General features: G+C 41.7%; 1 protein-coding gene across 4 annotated transcripts in view; it reads right to left on the bottom strand.

Annotated features, from left to right (window-relative positions):
• Positions 1 to 263: 263 nt before the first annotated feature.
• The window catches only part of LOC125231689 (frizzled-2), a 66,255-nt gene continuing 45,243 nt past the window's right edge, over positions 264 to 21,275 (bottom strand). For 3 of the 4 annotated variants that reach the window (XM_048137213.1, XM_048137212.1, XM_048137211.1), the window contains exons 2-3: positions 3,265 to 3,442; positions 264 to 1,862 (exon numbers count right to left, since the gene is read on the bottom strand). In XM_048137213.1, the coding sequence (XP_047993170.1) occupies positions 393 to 1,862; positions 3,265 to 3,426 (1,632 nt within the window). In that variant the 5' untranslated portion in view covers positions 3,427 to 3,442 and the 3' untranslated portion in view covers positions 264 to 392. The other variant, XM_048137214.1, reaches the window with a different exon arrangement.

Here is a 21,275-nt window from a genome sequence, read left to right as displayed (position 1 = left end):
TTCGCACGGGGTTTCTTAAAACTAGTTACGTATATCGCCGCGCGCGCGTTACACTAGGACTAGACGCGCGGCGGCACCGCCACACTCGGCTCACGGGATATCACAGGCGAACCCGGGCCCACATTCGCAAGTCTTCGTCCCGACTTCATTCAGAGAGGGATCACTAGTTCGAAACGGTCACCCGGCCACAGACGCCCCAAAGTATAAGTCCACACGGGCGCGGGCTCCGGCACTACACAGAGTCAGTTTTCGTTCAGTCATGGCACATTCTACACGGGTCCGTAGTCGGACAGAGGCTGGCCGGAGCGGGCGGACGGCGCCGAGGGCGCGACCGGCGGCACGGAGGGTGCCAGCACGGGCGCCGCCGCGGGGACCCCCGCCGCCGCCGCGCGTCACACGCCGCCCTTCACCAGCGCGCGCTGCGCCGCGCCGCCGCCGCGCCCGCCCCGCCACACTCGCCGCCACGACTCCAGCGTCTTGCCCGACCAGATCCACACCCCCGACGTGATGCCGACGGCCAGAGCCATGAAGTACTTGAGCATCAGCGCCGCGTACAGCGGCCGCGGCCCGCAGCGCGCGCCGCACGCGGTGCGCCGCAGCCACGGCGCGTGCCCGCTCGCCTCGTACGCGAGGCAGCCGAGCACGCAGCCGGCGGGCACCGCGTACAGCACGCTGAACACGCCGATCCTGATCATCAGCTTCTCGAGCTTGTCCGCCTTCGAGCCGGCGCCGAGCCCGCCCTGCCGCTTGATCACGGACCGGATCCTGAACAGCGACACGAAGCCGGCGAGGAGGAACGTCGCCCCGAGGGCGAAGTACACGATCAGGGGCGCGAGGACGTACTTCTTCAGGTTCTCGGGCGACGAGTTCCCGACGTAGCAGATGCCGGCGACCGGGTCCCCGTCGACGGCGCCGGCGAGCAGCACGGCGACCGTCTTCGCGGCCGGGATTAGCCACGCGGCCAGGTGGTAGTACTGGGCGTGCCCGGCGATCGCCTCGTTGCCCCACTTGAGACCCGCCGCCAGAAACCAGGCGAACGACAGGATGACCCACCAGATCGAGGACGCCATGCCGAAGAAGTATACGAGGATGAAGACGAGGGTGCAGGCGCTCGGGCCGGCCGCGGAGGTTTTGAGCAGGGGCCCGTCGCACGCGATCTCGTCATGGCCGATGGCGAGCCGGGCGAGGTAGCCGAGGGCCACCATGAAGTAGCACGCGGACAGGTAGACGATCGGGCGCTCCGGGTACTTGAAGCGCTGGGAGTCGATGAGGAAGGTGGTGAGCGTCATGAGCGTGGAGGCGGCGCACAGGCCGCTCCAGAGCGCGACCCACACGCCCGCGAACTCCTTCTCCTCGCGGGTGAAGAAGGCTCCGCGGCAGGGCAGCGCGCAGCCGTCGCCGGGCAGCAGCGCCGCGAGCGCGGCCGAGCCGTTGTGCCGGGCGGGCACGAGCGGCGCCCGGCACGTGCACGCGCACTCGTCGCTTGCGGCCGAGCCCGGGCTTGCAGCCGGGCCGCTTTCGCAGTTTTTTGAATTGGGATCCTTACACTTGTAGTGCGGCCGGCGCGGCGGCGGCGGCGCGCGCGGCGGCTCGGGCTCCTGCGCCCGGTTGGTCTCCTCCATGCAGAGCTTGTCGGGGTCGCCCATCCGCGGCAGCTTCTCGCAGGCCATGCGCTCGGGCCACTGGAAGCCGTACTTCTGCATGAGAGGCGCGCAGCCGGCCCGCGCCCGCTCGCACACGGATCGACAGGCGGGCAACGGTTTCGGGTAGTCTTCGAGGCATATTGGGGTGTATACTGAGCAGAGGAAGAACTTGAGGTCGGCTGAACACTTGATTTCGACTAGTGGCCAGTACTGGTGCACCTGAAATAATAAAGAAAAGACATTAGAGTTTTGTGACGATTAGAAATACACAATTATGTACGCGGGGCGGCTCACTCCGCGATTCTATCACCGCGCTACAAGTACATCCTGGCGGCCGCGAGTTCGCGGCCTACTCAGGGGTGGCGGGCGTTCTCACGGAATGAACGTTCGCACTTTCTATTGTTACTTTACATCGCGAGGCTTTTGCTAGCGATGTTCGCGTGTGGAATGCTAATAATATTTAGTTAAATAGACATATTCAATAAAATAAATACCATAAGACATTCTTACACCGATCTACTACTGATTAAGTCCCACGGAAAAGTTCAATAAGGCTTGTGATGTTGGAACTTGGACAAAAATATATAAATACAGTATATATACCTAGAAAGTACCCAAGACTTGAATATAATAGTATAACATTTTATGTGAGTATTAATTAATTCGTTTGAATCCATTGGTAACCCTATCGCCGGGCGCCGCGCACGTGCGGCTCGTTTCTTTGTAAGAATTTTGTAGGTATTTAAAAAGGCGGCATTTCGTGAACATCAAAGGAGTGGGCCTTCTGTACTTGTACTATTATATATTCTGTGACATTACCCACTTTTATAGGCACTACTCTAATCGATAAATATATTGCTGTGACTCAGTGACTAAAATATTGTCTTAGTCACAAATTCCACTTGCTATAGTTTTAGTAGAATCCTGACTAAATTATTCAGGCCTCTTAAATGACTAATCTTGTGGTTAGGACATCAAAGTGGTTTTCGCACATCTGAATCTGAGTAATTGTTTAAAATAAACTTATTTACGATGCGGTTTCTATTAGCCTGAGTGGAGTTAGGGCCGTAAAGTAGACTAATGCAACGTGTCTTTCAGACTTCTTGATTGCTATTTTATGATCGAATTTATCGCGTAACACAGACAAAACAAAGTACCTACTTTGAAAGAATCAGGATTACGTCTGTTTGTCTTTTCTTGATAAACAAAAGGCGTTTATTGCCCAATTGTAGAAGTCAATAGTAGGTAATTTAGATGTTGATATAATTATTAGAAGGATCGTCGTGAGAGACTCTTAACCACATTAAATCCGTGTCAGTAGGAGAGCTAATTTATCCTCACAGACTGCGCCAGTAACTAACGCCAAAAAGGAGGGCTTCAGCGCCGCTAGCGCCACCATGACGAGTCACTGTGAACTACTCGCCAGTAACATGAGACCTACCTCAAGGCCGGCCTCCTCCTGCGTGTCATGGTCCAGCTCGTTAGGGAAGGCGGTGAGGTTGTATTGTACCCGATGCCACGACACATGGGGATGGAGATCTCTTCGCAGCGGGGCTGCAGCGCCGCTAGCGCACACCATGACGAGTCACTGTGAACTACTCGCCAGTAACATGTGACCTACCTCAAGGCCGGCCTCCTCCTGCGTGTCATGGTCCAGCTCGTTAGGGAAGGCGGTGAGGTTGTACCCGATGCCGCGACACATGGGGATGGAGATCTCTTCGCAGCGGGGCTGCAGCGCCGCGGCCGACGCCGCTAGCGCCACCACGACCCACAAGCGCAGCATTGTGCTATTCTCGCATCTGAAATGGGGAGGAGAAAATATTTAGAATTGGCATACATTACAGACATGTTATACTAAATAAAGTTTAAGATTCATTAAATACTTTATATACATAATGACAGTCTGTTTGGTGATATGAAATTGGTGTTTCCGAACTGTAACTTTAGTGTTTCTCATACCCAAACCGACGGACTGATTTAGTGATAGACAGGACAGTCCCTTGCAACTTCTAGTAGACAACGTCTGGTACTATATTTACATGATTATATTATGTATGTCATAAAAAACAACATTCTTAAAAAGTTATCAATCTCGTCTAAATGTGCCTCTTTTGTTTATCATATGACGTGATCCTCATTATCAAGGCACTACATGTACATACCTACTTAGATTAAATTAATTAATTCCTAGTATTAGGAAAGATTTAAGAAAACATAAAACTAAAATCATTCTTGACGTATTAGAAGATCACAGAGGGCCAAAAGTATTTAGAAGAAAGTTAAGACCAGGATTAAATCAAATAGTTAAATTAAAGGACAATGATAACAATTTGGTAACCAACCGTGACGAAATTGTTAAAATTGTTGAAGAGTTTTATGGTACACTTTATGCATCACAAACGAACGCACCACACATAACTATAACTGATCCCAGAGCACCCCCATTCCCTTATAATGATGAAGAGCCCATACCATTAATAATAGCCAGTGAAATTAAAAAAGCACTGTATCAGATGAAAGCTGAAAAGTCTCCCGGCGAGGACGGCATTACATCTGACCTTCTTCGGGCAGGTGGTGATCCTGTCATCAAAGTTCTCGTTAACCTATTTAACCAAGTCTTGAGAGGTACTCGCACACCAGAATCCTGGAAAACAGCCATAGTCACCATCTTGCATAAAAAAGGAGACATTTCAAAACTAAACAACTATCGCCCCATAAGCCTTCTCTCCCACACATACAAGTTATTTGCAAAAGTTCTGTGTAATCGTCTTACTCGTACTCTCGATGAATGCCAACCTCCCGAGCAGGCTGGTTTCCGGAGCGGTTTTTCGACGATCGACCACATCCACGTAGTAAAGCAGCTTATGGAGAAAAGTCACGAGTACAACCGTCCTTTGTGCATGGCATTCGTAGATTACGAAAAGGCTTTCGACAGTGTCGAACATTGGGCCGTGTTTGACTCTCTCCATCGCTGCTCAGTTGATGCTCGCTATGTGGATGTGCTCCGGGAGCTATACAGCTCGGCAACAATGCAAGTCCGGCTTCATAGACTCAGTGACCCAATATCCATCCGTAGGGGGGTGCGCCAAGGAGATACCATTTCACCCAAGCTTTTTACGACGGTACTTGAAGACGTCATAAAAACGCTTGAATGGGACGAAACTGGTATCAACATCCATGGTGTCTTCTTGTCGCACCTGAGGTTTGCCGACGATATTGTATTGTTCGCCGAGACCCTAGAAGAGCTCCAAGGCATGGTCGAAGACCTGTACCATGCTTCTTTGAAGATAGGTCTTAAGATGAATATGTCCAAGACTAAAGTAATGACGAACATCTCTGGTGATTCGGTCTCAACCATTATGGTGGGGAACGAAGAGCTAGAGTCTGTCAAGCATTACGTGTATCTTGGACATATTCTATCTTTTGACAAAACACACCAGGAGCAGGAGATCTCGAGGAGAACCCAGCTGGGTTGGGCGGCATTCAACAAGTTGGCGGACATCCTCAAACCTGTTAACATTCCACAATGCCTGAAGACTCGCCTCTTTAACCAATGTGTCCTGCCCACCATGACCTACGGTGCCGAAACATGGACGCTCACTAAAAAGGCTGTGCATAAGATCCGAGTTGCACAGAGAGCCATGGAGCGCGCCATGCTCGGTATCAAGATTCAAGATCGGGTGAGGAATGCCGAGATCCGTCGTCGCACCAAGGTGCTAGACGTGGGTTTCGTCATTACCAAACTAAAATGGAGTTGGGCGGGACATGTTGCTAGGCAGAGTGATGGCAGATGGACTAAAATGTTAACAGAATGGTGGCCGCTCACAGATGTAAGAAGCGCTTGGCATCCGTTGGCTCGTTGGGTGGACGACATCCGGAAAATTGCGGGTCACAACTGGATGAGACTAGCTCAGGACCGGGACAAGTGGCGTACTAGAAGAGAGGCCTATGCTCAGCAGTGGGCGATAAAGGGCTGATATGATGATGATGATGATGAATTAATTCCTCTACCGAGTTTCATTATGAAAGAAACAACTCATACTATATTGTGCATTAATGTACTAGTCCCTCTCCTGCTCCTGCAAATAAATTTCTATTCAGAAGGGGTCACCTTTCTTTGTATCTGACTATAGCTATACGTCAAAAAAAAATGTTTAAATCCAGTTAAACTACTCTTAAGACTCTTAACGTAGGTTAAATAGGTACAAAAAATGTTACGGCTTATCATTATCACCATTTGTGAGTGTGCACGGGAAAACGTCCCACTTTCTCGATTGCTATAAAGCCGCTTTGTCAGTTTATTCATATAAAGATACAAGTAAATCTCGTCTTAACGGTAATTGACAAAGTGGGACGTTTTACTAAACACACTCACATTTCTTGTATCGAATGCATCTTATGCATCGCCCCAGTCAAGGCCTATTTCGTTCCGAACTGAAATTGCCATACGTGTTAATTAGATGTATGGAACTTACGACCTATTGTTTCTAGACAGGGAATTATCGGTGCGATACGGTATCAGTGACTACTGTGGAGATATCGATGGACGATTTTAATTTGGATGTCATTGCTAGGGGTAACTCGTGTTTTCTGTAATCTAAGTATTTAATATCTTGTATTTTAAAACAATTGAATATTGTATTTTGTAAAAGTAAGGACAGTGAGCATCAATCGGTTTATATATTCACTGTGTCAGATAAAGTACCACATATAGCATACCTTTGTTAATCACTTCACTATCACTATCACTACATAGTATAAAACAAAGTCGCTTTCTCTGTCCCTATGTCCCTATGTATGCTTAAATCTTTAAAACTACGCAACGGATTTTGACGCGGTTTTTTTTAATAGATAGAGTAATTTTAGAGGAAGGTTTACATGTAGTACCCGTGCGAAGCCGGGGCGGGTCGCTAGTATATTATAAAATAAAATAAAGACGTGTTACTTTATGTTTGGGGCTTTGGCCGCCACAGTAAATTCGATGCGAAAGTACCTGCCTAGTCAAAGGACATTAGATTATTTTTCAAACCTTACGGTGGTACCAATATAACTACCCACCTAATTAATAGTTATTTGTTATACAAGGGGGCAAAGTTGTATTTTAACGCCGAGTGTGGAATTGAAAAACGAGCAAGTGAAAGGATTCTATAGTTGAACCACGAGCGAAGCGAGTGGTTCGAGAATAGAATCCTGAATTTGCGAGTTTTTTAACACACGAGAAGTAAAATACATTTGCACCCGAGTGTAACACAAAACTTTTCCCCTCACTATAGCGAGGAAACTACAACGCAAAAAATGCGTTTATCACTGCTTCCAGTAGTTCCACAGGTGGTAAATCATCTATATTACTAGATTCACCTACTTTTATCAATTTTAAAGCAGTTAATTTGACTTTATTCAAGGTCAAATTACTTTACCCACTAGTGGATAAAATGCGTTTTTACCCGCTGGTATTAAAGGACAAAACACGTGTTTCCGAGCTAGTGAGGGGAAAAAATATTAACATAATTAGCTCCAATTTTACAGCTACATATTTCACAAGAACGGCTCACATTCACCATTTACACGACACGACTCGTCCCTAAATCACTTAAAATTTATAAATAGCCCAAGTTTTAACCTCTTTAGCCATAGATTAGTATCAGTAATAAATCAAAACCCCGTTGCGCGCCGCATTTACACGGGAAAGCAAATAAACCATACCGGGAGCGACAGGTCGCCGGATTTAGTTCGGAGTCGAATAGATGTATTTATTTTGGGCCTAACATGTGCCCTGCCCTGTTAATGTAGATTAAGCAAAGACAGATGCTGGAGAGTTTGTGCCTACAGGACTTGTGGTCCCGGAGGCATTTGTCAGTAAGCGCGACGATTCTGTGCCAAGTACTATCAGCTGCAAGTGCAAGAAATTATGAATGAATTCATTGATTAATTAGCCAATACTTTTGCAGCTGATAGTACATATGAAATATAAAGGAAGTTTGAAAAAGTAAGTGAGACGCATGGCATGTCATGATGTCATACAAAACTTAACTGCTTCTGATCGAACTTGCAACACATATTCAATTGGCATATATCGGAAGAAAATAAATTGTGGACTTAATGTGTAAAGACACACCCATTGCTTTTATGTAACTTCTAAGCAGATTTCATTAGACTTTCCTTTTGATTCTTCGCAGCATAGGGTCGTTTTATATCACAATAAAACAACTCTCCACTCCACTACGTCTTTAACCCCATTTAGCGCTATCATCGGCTGCCAAACGCAATGAAAGTGAGCACCCCGCCTTAAACTCTATACTCTATGGCACGTCGCCGGCGCCGACGTCTGAACACGGCTTAATGTGCTTTTAACGACACACGATATCGACACGTGCGTCTATGTCCAGCCTTACAACCTTACAACTTATTTTTACCATCAACCATGCCATTATCAACCTTACCTCTGAAAGTTAAGGGCTGTTGCAAGTGAAAGAAAATCCGGTACGATGCAATTCAAATTTCGAATGTTTAAATTATTTTTTATCGACGCTTGGGTTTATCTAGTCTGTGGTAACGGATTCAGGAAATGGAAATATTGTGTTGTTTCAAGCTTTCATGTTTTATTAAGATATTTTGGATGTTATTCGTGTTGCATAAAGTAAACTATGATGTTGGTATTTGGTATGCGCGCGGGACAAGAATTTTTACAACGTAATGATTTTTGTGACACTTTGTACAAACAGTAGTTTTGTAGCTCCTAACTCCGCTTCAACTCCGACTTTGAGAAGATCATTTCTGGACATGCCGTAGGCTTGTAGTTTGTAGTAAATATTTTATGTCATAAGCAAATTTCCCAAACCAGCATAAAGCCTGGTTAGATTCCATGATAATCTAGCTTTAGCACACGGCATGTTATCAGGCCGGTACCGGCGTGGCTTGTAAACCTCGTAAAAATGAAGCCAGCATTCGTCGTAGTCAGGTATGTATGTGCGGGCCCACTGCGAGCGGAGAATCTATCTCAATCAACTTATCCAAGGGATTTAACATAAAATCCCGTAAAGCTAAGACTAAGACGTTAGAAGATGTTATAAGGGTTCCGTGCTAATTTTTTTATGAAGCCAACTAACACACGCGGTGAGCGATTACCACCGTAATTATCTGTACATGCAACACCAGAGATGGAAGTGCCAAGGGACAATAGACGCTGCAACCAGCCAGGACATGCCTGCTCCATTCTAGCCGGAGTACCAGGGGACGTAATTTTGTAGAAGAGACACGCTCAGGGGTGGAGGAGGAATGGTTATATTATAATCAGTTGGCTATGCAGCCTAGAGCCATTAGAAGGTAGGCAGGGCAGAGCGTGGCATGTAGATGTAGATCTTGTTAAACTGAAGCTGACTTGTTTGCCAAATCTTAGTAGAAACTAGTGTCCTCAATTACCTCTGCTGCTCACAAACCCGCCATAACAGCGACCCCACAATACATGTTTATTCCGGTTCAGTGGAAACAGTAACGTCGCCTTACGGCCAAACGTACCAGCTATTTCTCTACAACAAAAACGTTCCAAGAACCATGAAAATCCTGGATTGTACGCCATTTACGGGTAAGCTATTTTAAAACTTAGAGGAAGAAGGGAGTAAGGGGCTATGAAAATGTTGAATTATTTAGCTGTTCCTGTTTTGAGTGTTGTATTGAGTTATTATGCCTTCCGGGAAACGAAGTGGACTAATATTGCGCCTGCGTGGTTTAATTGCCCATTGTTTGAGAAAGCTAGAAATATTCAGCGTTAGCTCAGACGTAGGGTTTGCAATCCGGATATTCGAATATCCGAATTATTCGAATATCCGCCAATATTTTTATCCGAAAATATTCGAATAATCCAAGTGAAATTATCCGGATAAACGGATAATTTCTATAAACATTATTTTTTACTTATAAGTAATATATTTAATAGATAGACGTCACTGAAACCAATTTCGATCAATTCTTAATACGGACAATGTTATTGCTAACAAGTTAACACCTATTTATCTTCAAAATCAAACTAATATTTACAAAACAAAGAAAGCATTCGTGGACAAGAAGTAAGCAGAATGCCTCACCCCACGCACTCAGTTCTTATCAAATATTCGATTAATTGTATGATTTAAAAAAACAGAAAAACGTTCAAGTATTATTTTTTAATATGAAAACGTTACCCCAACCTACTTTCATTACTGCTAATAGCTAACCTGAAGTTATCTGTAAAACCGTACTTAATAAGGGAGATTTATACCTAGATTTCCTGGTCCCTTGTTTTTTGAAATTGAAATTTAGCGCCTCACTCCGAATTTAGCTGTTATCAGTTCCATGGCAATTTAGTACGCCAGAATTCCCTCCACTTCACTTAGAAATATAAGGCATTTTCCTTTTAAGTCCTTAGTTACTTACATTCATACACAAAAATCGGTCTAATTACTACTTATACTTTGAAATCTTAGTCGATCTACTGATCAGCTTGGAAACTAAAACCCATCAAATTGCTGCCGAGCAATTTGAGGCGTTTTGGATTTGAATATTTAAATAAGTTCGCCTTTGTACCTCCTCCTTCTTCATTTTTTTAAATTTTATGTCTTGTATATTTTATGTTGGTGGTACAATACTTATTTATCGCCTCTCCCCTTCCATTGGTACTTTGGTACCAGCCACTGTGCAACTAAGGTCTAAAATGATCCACACCTGGATAGGAAGTGTCTTCGACTAATTGGTCTTCTCTTTTTTTGGTTATTCTGTTTTGAACGAGTACCTATGCTCAGTTGCTCATTCCTGTTCTAAGACCCTAACCAGGACGCTTTTGTTTAGAGCCTACGAAAAGAGTTTTCAACTTTTTATATTAAGTATCCGATCCGGTCCAAGATGACATCTGTAGGCCTAGCACATGATGGCCGCGGGAGTATGTCGCCGCGAGATAGATGCCACGTCTTCTTCTAACTGTATTAATGACATAAGGACGGGTAGTCTATCTCGCGGCGACATACTCCCGCGGCCATCATGTGCTAGGCCTACTGGTACGGGCGTAGGCATTTATGCAAATGACTAGTGACTACAGTGGTAGTATCAGCATGGGCAATTATGCCACTGTCTTTTAAGCCGAGACATACGCAATAATTACCTGTGTACATAAGAATATAGTTAGACAAATCCAAGGAAAGAATATCTATATACTCAGCGACAGTCAGGCGGCACTCAAAGCCTTCACATCGCCCAGAGGTGACTCTTGACTGGTATTAAACGGCATCCAAGCTCTTAACAAGCTTGGAAGGCAAAACAAGATGCAACTGGTATGGATACCGGGGCACGAAGGCTTCATTGGCAATGAAAATGCTGATGAACTTGCCAAGGCCAGGTCTGAAGACAACGTCACAAGGAACCATTAAAACGGCTATGAAGGACCATACAAAGGCTAATCACCAAAAAGAGTGGGATACCCTGGTAGGTCTGAAGCATTCAAAGCTCTTTATGCGGAGGGTAGAATCTGGATGGAGCAAAAAGCTAGGAAAGCTAGGCAAAAGACAACTCCAAATTATAACGGGGGTGTTCACATGCCATTACGGGATCAAAGGAATGTTGGCCAAGATGGGACACGCTGACTACACAGATTGTCGCATGTGCGGCGAAGAGGAAGAGACCGTCAGACATCTAATGTGTGAATGTCACGCCCTCGCCAGACAAAGAATGAAGAACTTTGGAGCAGGCTACCTAGTACCAAAGGACATCAGAGAGCTACCCATGAGCCTCATCATCCGATACGTGGAGATGGTCGAGAAGCTCCTGAATAGCTAAAGGATCTTAAGATCTAAGGGGTAATTGCACAAAAGATCCCGATGGGTCGAAGTGTATCCGGAAGGGCCCCGCAGATTTAAGATGAGTATCCGATCCGATCGAGCGAAGGACCGACTCCTATACATTCTCGAAATCATTCAAGGCGCCATCTTTGATTTTTGCCTTTGACATCCTTCCTATATCCGATATCGGAACGGATAATATGACAACGCTGTATCGCCTATAACCATCATCATATCCAATGTTGTTGTCTCACCTTCCACTCTACACAAGCCATCCTCTCTACCATCCATTTCCAAGGTAAAGGTGTTGTCAGAAAAACTTCTCGTTATACGTAACACCTAACTAATCACTACTACTAACTGTCTTATATCGACAGCTCACTATCTGATTGCAAGATTCTAGTCATAGAACTAAAGATAGAGAGCTAGGTGTGTTTTAATTTCTACAGTTTGCTGATTTACGCAAAAAATAAATAAAAATGTAGGTAAATTTCGCATTATGGCGCTCATCTATCTCAGCCGTTATCAATTCCACGCTTTTACGCACCTGTAACATTAATTTTGTTCCATTTAATAAATTATCCGAAATTATCCGAATTATTCGAATATTCGAATAATAAAAATTGTATTATCCGAATTATTCGAATTTTAAAAATGCGTCGGATAATGCAAACTCTACTCAGACGTAATTAAAGTTTCTTGTTACGCTCAAATATGAGTGGCTATGGCTATAAGCAGTACCTAGTATTGCAGTGGTAACCAGAATTAGAATAAATTGAGATCATTCATTCAGGTATTTTGCAGAAGAAACCTTGTAGGTAGACCCAAAATGAACGGGTGACACTAAAATATGCAGATATTTTTGAGCACCTCGGCCATAACGATCGAACCACGTGGTTAGTGATGTCTCTTGATAAGCCGATCGAGCCGTCGCCCATCGATTTGGCAGCCGTCCATCCTGCGTCTGATGACGGCTGCACTAATCTATCGAAGCCTTGCGTAATCTTTGTACGAAAACATGTTATCCTACACTTGAAGTCTTTATAGTTTCTTATGGTTTTTTCCTCTCGATCCTGGAGTGCTACGTCTCTCTGATCTTTCACTGTCGACCATTATATTAACAATTAACAATCTTCATATTGGTAGCAGCTGAAGTTACTTCTGACAGTTCTGACTGCAGGCAATATTTTGGTTTTGCTGCTACATTGGTAATTATATGTAGACTTTCTAAGCTCAGGGATCATAGTAATATAATTGTACTCTGTATCTGGTAATTACAAAAAGTAGATATAGGCACGGTGCGTTTTCAAGAAATAGGAGCTGCTCATTTCTGTTCTAAGAATTTTATCATGCTTAGCTTATTATAAGATTGGCATCATACATAATCTCAACTCAAGTAGATGATAGCAAGGTATAAAACCATTGTTCATTTTAAGTAGCATCTAATTCTTCAACTACGTACATACCAGTTAAACATTTAAAATGGCATGCCTTCCTTGCATATTAACTCCAGAACACGTGGTTTCTGTTTACGACTTGTCCCATACATTAGACTGAAAGTGTCATCATGGCATCTAACCCGCTCTAACACTTGTAGAAGAGAGAGAGACAGTTTTCCACTGTGGGACAATTTGGTGTGACCGCGGTCGGGAGGTGAAAACGCGAAATGTTTAGTGATAGTTTATTACGAAAGTTATGAATTTATAATGTTGTGCGATAACGAGAATTCTTGGCTTCCAAATTACTTTAAAGATTATACAGTAGGCATTGAGTTTATAGGGCAGTTTTTGCTCACGACTTGGTCTGCCTAGATTGAGGATTTCAATGATAAAAGTTCGCCTATGTCCCCTTCCGTAACTCATATTACATTTATAGTGAGAGTCGTCAGTCGTCAGTAATTGGAAAAGCAAGTGTCGAGTCCATTTAGCACAAAATTTCTTGATAATGGAATGAACAAGACAGACAACTTGTATAACAATGTCTAAGCCTAATAACTAATAACAGTTTGTGAAACTTTATGGCGAAACCGCAAGAAAGCGCATAACTACAAGAATTCTCTATGCAAATAACGCAGTAGTGGTAACTTAGGCATCTTCAACTTGTTCATATCTCTGTCCGTTTTTAAGGTACTGTAGTGTGTGTTGGTATTGTAGTATCTACTTGTACTACTTGCGTACGAGTTACTGTTGTATAATAAGAGTCAATGTCCTGTGTCTAAAAATACATTGAGCTGCCAATACGCTGACTGAGCTGACTATACTATTAAATGGTAAATAAATGTTATGTATAACAACGCCAATAATAATAAAATGCCGAAACCACCCAAATCACGCTTTTCTAAATTTTAATAAGGCAGTACATTGGGTTGGGAGGTCTTGCCTAAGGTCGGTTGCACACGCGCGGACGTCGTAAAAACGCAGTAAAGCCGCAGAGACCACACGTTTACGAGCGTCCTGTCCCGTTATTCTGAAACCTATAATGCGTTAATTTCTAGTATAATTAGACCTCTAGGTTAGTTACAAACTAGAGGCAAGCAGACACTCGTTGTTATATTGGTCCCACGATATATGAAGCTTGAAGAATAAGGTGTGTAGAAATCAAAATAGAAGACAACGCCACATTGTTTGCAGCAGGAAACTTGTATTGAAAAGATAGTCGAGGTATTGAAAGGTTATTTTAGAGGTGCTTTCAACCATTATTAATACAAACAGAGGAAGGAAGGGTAAAGAAGTAAATGGCTTCAAATAATGACTAAGCTTAAAATTAAGATTTTCACAATAATTATGCAGAATAAAAGTGGTTTTTGCTATTTTATTGAAAAGCTGATAGAAATGATAATGTCAACGGATCGGCTATATTTTTGCGATTATATCGTTTGACATAAGACCTAATGACATCATATAACCTAATACGGGTTTAGGTACAGGTATAACTATGTTCCAAGAACTATAATTAGAGTAGGTACACTGTTAAGATACGCCCACAGCGGCCAGACCAAGTTAACTTTTGTGGAGTATCCGTAATGTTGCCTATTTAATTACATACTCGTATTGTCGTGTTGCACATTGGTGAGCCGCAAAGTACATACAGCGTGCAGCGGCGCGAATGCACTTTTACGACTAGATTATTTGATTTTCATACGTGTAAGTAAACACGTATTTTACAAGTAGTTTTCTTCCCAGTCACCCAGTTCCAACTTTCTTTTTATAGCTTCTTAGCGAAAACTCTCCATTTCGTTTCTTATCACTTTTGAGGTGAACTTGGACTTTCTAAAGACCCTTCAAATCGCAGCGGTTAACCCTTTGCGTGCTGGGTAACGCTTTACGACGAGTCGTGTCGTAATCGTAAATATACCAAACCTCGAATCGTTACGCGTTTTACACCGCATTTGATTTACTATGGGAATTGTATTAGGGTGAGATTGAATTTCTATCTTTGTTTACAGTCACGGAGAAAAGAAAAAGAACAGAGTTGAGGACTGTGAAGTCCATGGATGCTGTATAAGAAAATGACCTGTAACTTTTCAAACTAACTGTTACGATAGTATTATTGACCAACAAAACGGTATGGCCTAACATTCTCCCCTACAGATCGAATTTCTAGACAGACTTTCATGAAATTTAGTAAGAAAGAAAAGAAGGTTCGAGCCAAATGTCTCAGATAATGTCAACGCGGTTAGCTAGCTCCACAACTCATCAGTAACCACTATAGTATTAACCCTGGTATATTTGATTGTAATATTACTAGTAAATATTCCTAAGCTTGTTAAGACAGCCCTTTTAATCCTCTTAAACCTAATGTAAATAAAGCGCAGCTGAAAGCCTGTTTAAGGAGAGAATTAATCATTGTTATTATATGCATTGTTCTTGAAACAATGGACAATCTCCCGCGTTATAACACCATAAGTATTAAGTAGCAACCACAGTGTTGTAAAAGAAAGGTAAAATATGTGAAAGTATAAAGCTTTATAGATATAAGCGGAACTATTGCTGTGGGAAAGACGAGAATATGACTCGTTAGAAGACAATATTTATTCAAGATTGGTTTGTTAGGTACAGTTTTACAGTTCTACACTATAAGGGTAATATAAGGTACCCTACACACATGACGCGACAGAGCTTGGTAGTACTACAAAATTATAATATATGGTATGGTACCATATTATAATATGGTAGTAGGTATATTAAACACGGAAAAACGCCCATTCAGAGTGGGGTAATCTATACCACCTCAAAAATCTGACAATCCATAACATTCACGGTAAACTTATTTACATATCGCTTGCCAACAAACTAAGTAAATAACTACGTTCGCACAAAGGAAAGGTACCTCTATTATTATAAACAAATGGACCATAATTTACATAACACGATTGAAAACACCAATTGTTAACGCTATCTGCACAACTGAGTCATCGCATTTGAAAATGTACTGCATACTCGATTTGAGATCATAACTTCCATATCTTGAACTCCATGTTTACAATAACAGGGAACGTAGACAAATAAGAATATAATGTACGAACGCTTACGATAATATCGTAGGGCCGTTACTATGTGAGGTGTGCAATAATAGTTATTTGTTTTACAAGGGGGCAAAGTTGTTGTTTAACCGCACGTGCCAATATTGATACCCGAGCACGCGAAAGATTCCAATATTAAGTGGAATCTTGAGCGTTGCGAGGGTTTCAAGGCACGAAGGTTAAACAAACTTTGCCACCGAGTGAAACACAAAATTTTTCACCACACCAACACGAACAAAATACTGACTATAAAACATCAAAATAAATCAAATCCATCAACTTATTCAATATTTATGATTCAAAAAAAACATTTGTAGGTAAATTCTACCAGCCAGCTAAAGACATCGAGTTAAAATTTGTATGAAAATACTATGCACTCTTGTGAATAAAATGCAATTTTGCTATCTGTTTTCGAATAGCAAAGTAAGCCTTTATCAGTTAGTGTGGTGAAAAGAGTATTGTATTGTATTGTTATCGTAGTTATCTCTATCGCTCTTCCGTATTGAAGAGACAGAGCCAGACTGCGTTTCGATCAGCGTCTAGCGTCAACGATTGTCATTCGTGCACCGAAGTTCCAAAATGCAGTCTATCTTTGTCGTTGACTCCAAATTAAGTCGTAATTAGAGCGACAGAGAAAAATGCCCGATACTTTCTTTCTTTCTGCGGCTCGCTATACATAATAGGAGATCTATATATTACACTAGTTATGCCGAGTCGACTCGCACGAGAACCGTTGGTAATCTCCTCGGCTAATTACCTCAAATACTAAGGTATTTAGGTAGCAATCAATCTTACAAACGAAATTATGTTTACAGCGTAAACAGGCGTATCATTGAATCAAGCGAATGTTTATTAGCGCATTAGAATCATAATGACTGGAAAATGTGAACTAAGGTAAAATCACCATTTTAGATAGTTGTCTGAGCATTTAAAGATGTCTAGATATGCTTATTTGCGCTAAAATACTCTTATAATCTCCTTATAACTTTTTGCCTCTTATAAATTCTTTGGTTATAAATCTTACTAATTGGCTATTGACTCTTGATATCAACGGCAACGTTGAAGAATATACTTATACTTGCATAAACTTTTTAACAAAAAATAAAACCGCCTTCAAAAATAAGCGTGTTACAAAACACGGAGAAACTAAAAAGCCAAAAATAATAAACTTTTGAATTCAGATTTCTTATCGGATTGCAATAATCTAAACATCCCAATTATAAACAAATCAATTATTTTTGTAGTTCGTCGCCTTGCTATTTCCTGTTTGCCCCACCCAACCATACTCAGGCTGGCCCCGACTCCAAAAATAATTGATTTGTTTATAATTGGGATGTTTAGATTATTGCAATCCGATAAGAAATCTGAATTCAAAAGTTTATTATTTTTGGCTTTTTAGTTTCTCCGTGTTTTGTAACACGCTTATTTTTGAAGGCGGTTTTATTTTTTGTTAAAAAGTTTATTTATTTGTTGATTTTTAGTGGTTCCTAGTGATATTATATGTATCAGTCCGAATATATGTACAGTAGTGAAAGAATTATCCTTTAACTCCTAACCATTGAGGAGTTGACCTTCCATCATCAGCTGAGCCACATAAAATTATTACTAGCAGGCGTAAATACTGGTGTACCTTTGAAAAATACACTAAAAACATTACATGTGCCTATAACATTTGAAGAGTTCCCTCGATTTCTCCAAGATCCCATCATCAGACCCCGACTTGGTGCCAATGGGACCATCTCGGGGTTATACCCATACGATGAAAAAAAAAATTTTGAAAACCGGTCCACGATTTTCGGAGATATCGAGTAACATACATACAAAAAAAAAACAGTCGAATTGAGAACCTCCTCCTTTTTTTGAAGTCGGTTAAAAATAAAGTCTCCTAATAATAACAAAATAAATAACTAACCGATAACATTTTATTAAATATCCGAACCTTATTTCACCGAGTTTTATCTGAATTATATAGCTTTCTTGAGTTACCCCAGAACTCAGTACAATCGGACGTAGCAACGCACCCTGTGGGACTCCCGAACTCATTAAGTTAAACTTCTGCCATTAGTAAACAGACCCATTTGCGTATGACAGCAAATATTGTGTCAATTAATCAACGATAGCTGAACCTTGTCGAATTTAGACGATGACGTCCGAATAGGGGCTACATTCAACATACAAAACTGTAGAATAGAATAGACAAATTATGCATTAATAACAAAAACAGAAAGGAATGATGTGCCACGAAATGGCCTCATCTCAGCATGTTACTGGTGATTGTGAGTCCGTACATAATTCAAGATATCAGCTATTCAGTCGCGTTAAAAAGTACGCTGTAGGTGCGCTACGCTACCAGTAGGCCTAGCACATGATGGCCGCGGGAGTATGTCGCCGCGAGATAGACTACCCGTCCTTATGTCATTAATACAGTTAGAAGAAGACTACTGTAGGCCTAGCACATGATGGCCGCGGGAGTATGTCGCCGCGAGATAGATGCCACGTCTTCTTCTAACTGTATTAATGACATAAGGTCGGGTAGTCTATCTCGCGGCGACATGCTCCCGCGGCCATCATGTGCTAGGCCTACTGATGTGCAATGTAATTAACCGACTTCAAAAAAGGAGGAGGTTCTCAATTCGACTGAATGTTTTTTTGAAATTTATTTTCAAAGAGAAAACACCTCGATGCCTGGCTTAGGAAACGGATGCAGAAAGCGCAAGTCTTAGATATGATACTCCTCTGTTGTCTGCGCAAGGCTAGCACATGATTGCGAGATTATGTCGCGGCGAGATATTCTTCCCGTCCTTATGTCATTCTACGATTTACCTTTGATGTTAAAATTGGACAGATTGTCGTTTACCATAAATGTTTCGTATCAAATAGGGGCCAATAGCTTTGTTATATCGCCATTAAAGCCCGAATGGAGTCGTTCATTAATTCGCGCCCTTTGCAATCAGCCGAACTGGGTCAGCGTTTCTTCGGCGATTACACGCTCGACAAATCAAAATGCGCCCGGTGGCCGAAGGGATGAGCGGGCAGCTAAGCTGTTTAGTGAAGATTACTTTCGTATCCAATGAAAGAAAATCTGCCTAAAGAGAGGTAGGATAGGAATCTATATATTTAGATCATACTTTGAGCAGTTTGGACACAGCATAAAGTCGACAACTCACTCATGTGTCTTTACCTTGATGTTCTTTTATCAATCTCATCTACTTTAGGGTTAACTGGAAGGGATCTCTTAAAGAGGTAAGTTCGCCTTTGTATATACTATGAGCCATATTTGTATTGGGCATAAAGAGCTCTCGCATGCTTCAAGTGGATATCTTTTATTTTGAGGGAAGGAATTATATAGACGGAATACTAGCTGGCTTTAGTTACAAAAATAGCCCTAATAGGATTTAATCTAGCCGCCACCTAAGCATTTTAGATAGCTTGCAAATTAGGAAGACTTGTAATAATAGGCGTTAAACGTTGAAGCCATAGTTGGTCCGTACAATAAGGATTCAATTAGAAAAGCTGGATTTGTAGCCGCTCGTGTATATCATCCAAATAATTAAACCACGTTTGTAATTTATACATATTACGCTTGAAATAATGCTTTATCGAAAAGTAGAATAACTTCCCCATCACAAGGCGGAATAATCAAGGGTATTTACCGAAATCCCTGTTCCGGGTCTGACCGGGCTAACTAGGTTAACTCGACGACTCTTGACGCAATTTCGAGAATTAGTCTTCTTCCAACAGCCTAACCTATTTAAATTTAAACCTTCCCGTCCTAAGATAAGGAAGATCAACGCTGCGGAAAAGTCAGACTGCGGGACAACTTTTTTAATCTGACCGAAATAAAGTAGGTACTTATGCATTTAGTAAAAGTTTTATATTTCCTTACTACATCAAAGGCTAAAATATGTGGCTTTCTATTTACAGAACAGTAAAAATATAAAAGAGTTATAATATTAGACATGTCTAATATTACCTCATTTTCATTCATTAGGCATTGCATTTAAAAAGTGTTTCATTTCAAAGACATATCAATAACTGTTTTACTGACATGGCATACTCACTAGTATGTTGTGTTTACACATGAACACATGTAACAATATGTATAACGAATCACATGTCTGCACGGTATACGGCTTAGTAAATAACATTCCATAACGGATTACCTTTACAGCCGTCTGCATAGCATCATGCAACTTACAACGTCATTAATCCATACAAGGATTACTGTGAGCAGTTCATAGATGGCGCTAGTTAATACCACTCGACGCGTTCCAGACGCGGAGTCGACACGAGATTTACGGATATCCGCCCCGCTTGAAACAATATTTGGCTGTTTAGAACGCCGTTGCCTTCGATTTGTAAATCGTTCAAAGAAACTGGAGCAGATTCCTTTATGGACTCGCTTTGAATGTTTTATTTTTGGTAGACTTGTATATTTAGTTTGCCTAGTCCAAAATAAAATGACAATAGTTAAAATTTTAAATTGGTTTACTGCGCTGAAATCTTTGAAATAATAGTACATTGTGCAACAAGGGGAGGAAGTTGAATATTACTAACGAGAGTAAGTTAAATCGCGACGGCTTGCCGGAGCGATTTAAAGACTCGAGTTAGTAATATTCATGCTCCCCGAGTTACACACAATGTTTTTCATCACATTTGAGAGAAAAATACAGAGGAAACAGTCATAAGGCAAAACCGGTGGCGTTGCGACCAGTAGTGTATCTTGATCTACATCAGATTATTCATATTAAATCCATTGTTTTTGATAACAAACACTTTTTGAACGAAAACAAACACAAAAATACTGCATATACATTAAATGCAACGTTCAAAAAAGCATATAAATCATAAAATTTAACTAAAATTGTAGGTCATTTTCCATTCCTTTAAATATTTTGGTCTGTTGTACTCTCCGTTGCTAGGCAACGGTGGGTGCCTCGCGTACGCCCGCGGTCAAGCGCGAGTAGAGAGCATATTGTCAGATTGTAAATTATAACAATTTATCTAAGTTAAATTTTACGAAACAAATGCAAAACACACTGAAATAATTGTAAAACATAAATAAAATGCATTTTATATACGGTATAATATATTTTATAGCTTAATAGTAAAATTTTGGTTGTGCAATAAAAATCCTTGGCAGATTGAAACATCCTTTGCCTGAAGTATTGTACGGATTGTATAAATTTTTAAAACTAAATCCATTATTCCCTTGGGAATAAAATAGTACATTATGCTTCAGTACACGTAGACGCAATGATACCTTTAAACAGCAAATGTGATGAAAATTATTTTATTGCTTTTACT

The sequence above is a fragment of the Leguminivora glycinivorella genome, chromosome 12 (genome assembly GCF_023078275.1).
Source record: "Leguminivora glycinivorella isolate SPB_JAAS2020 chromosome 12, LegGlyc_1.1, whole genome shotgun sequence".
Taxonomy (NCBI): domain Eukaryota; kingdom Metazoa; phylum Arthropoda; class Insecta; order Lepidoptera; family Tortricidae; genus Leguminivora; species Leguminivora glycinivorella.
Note: the sequence above shows the minus strand (reverse complement) of the source record. Positions and strands in the feature narration are given on the sequence as shown.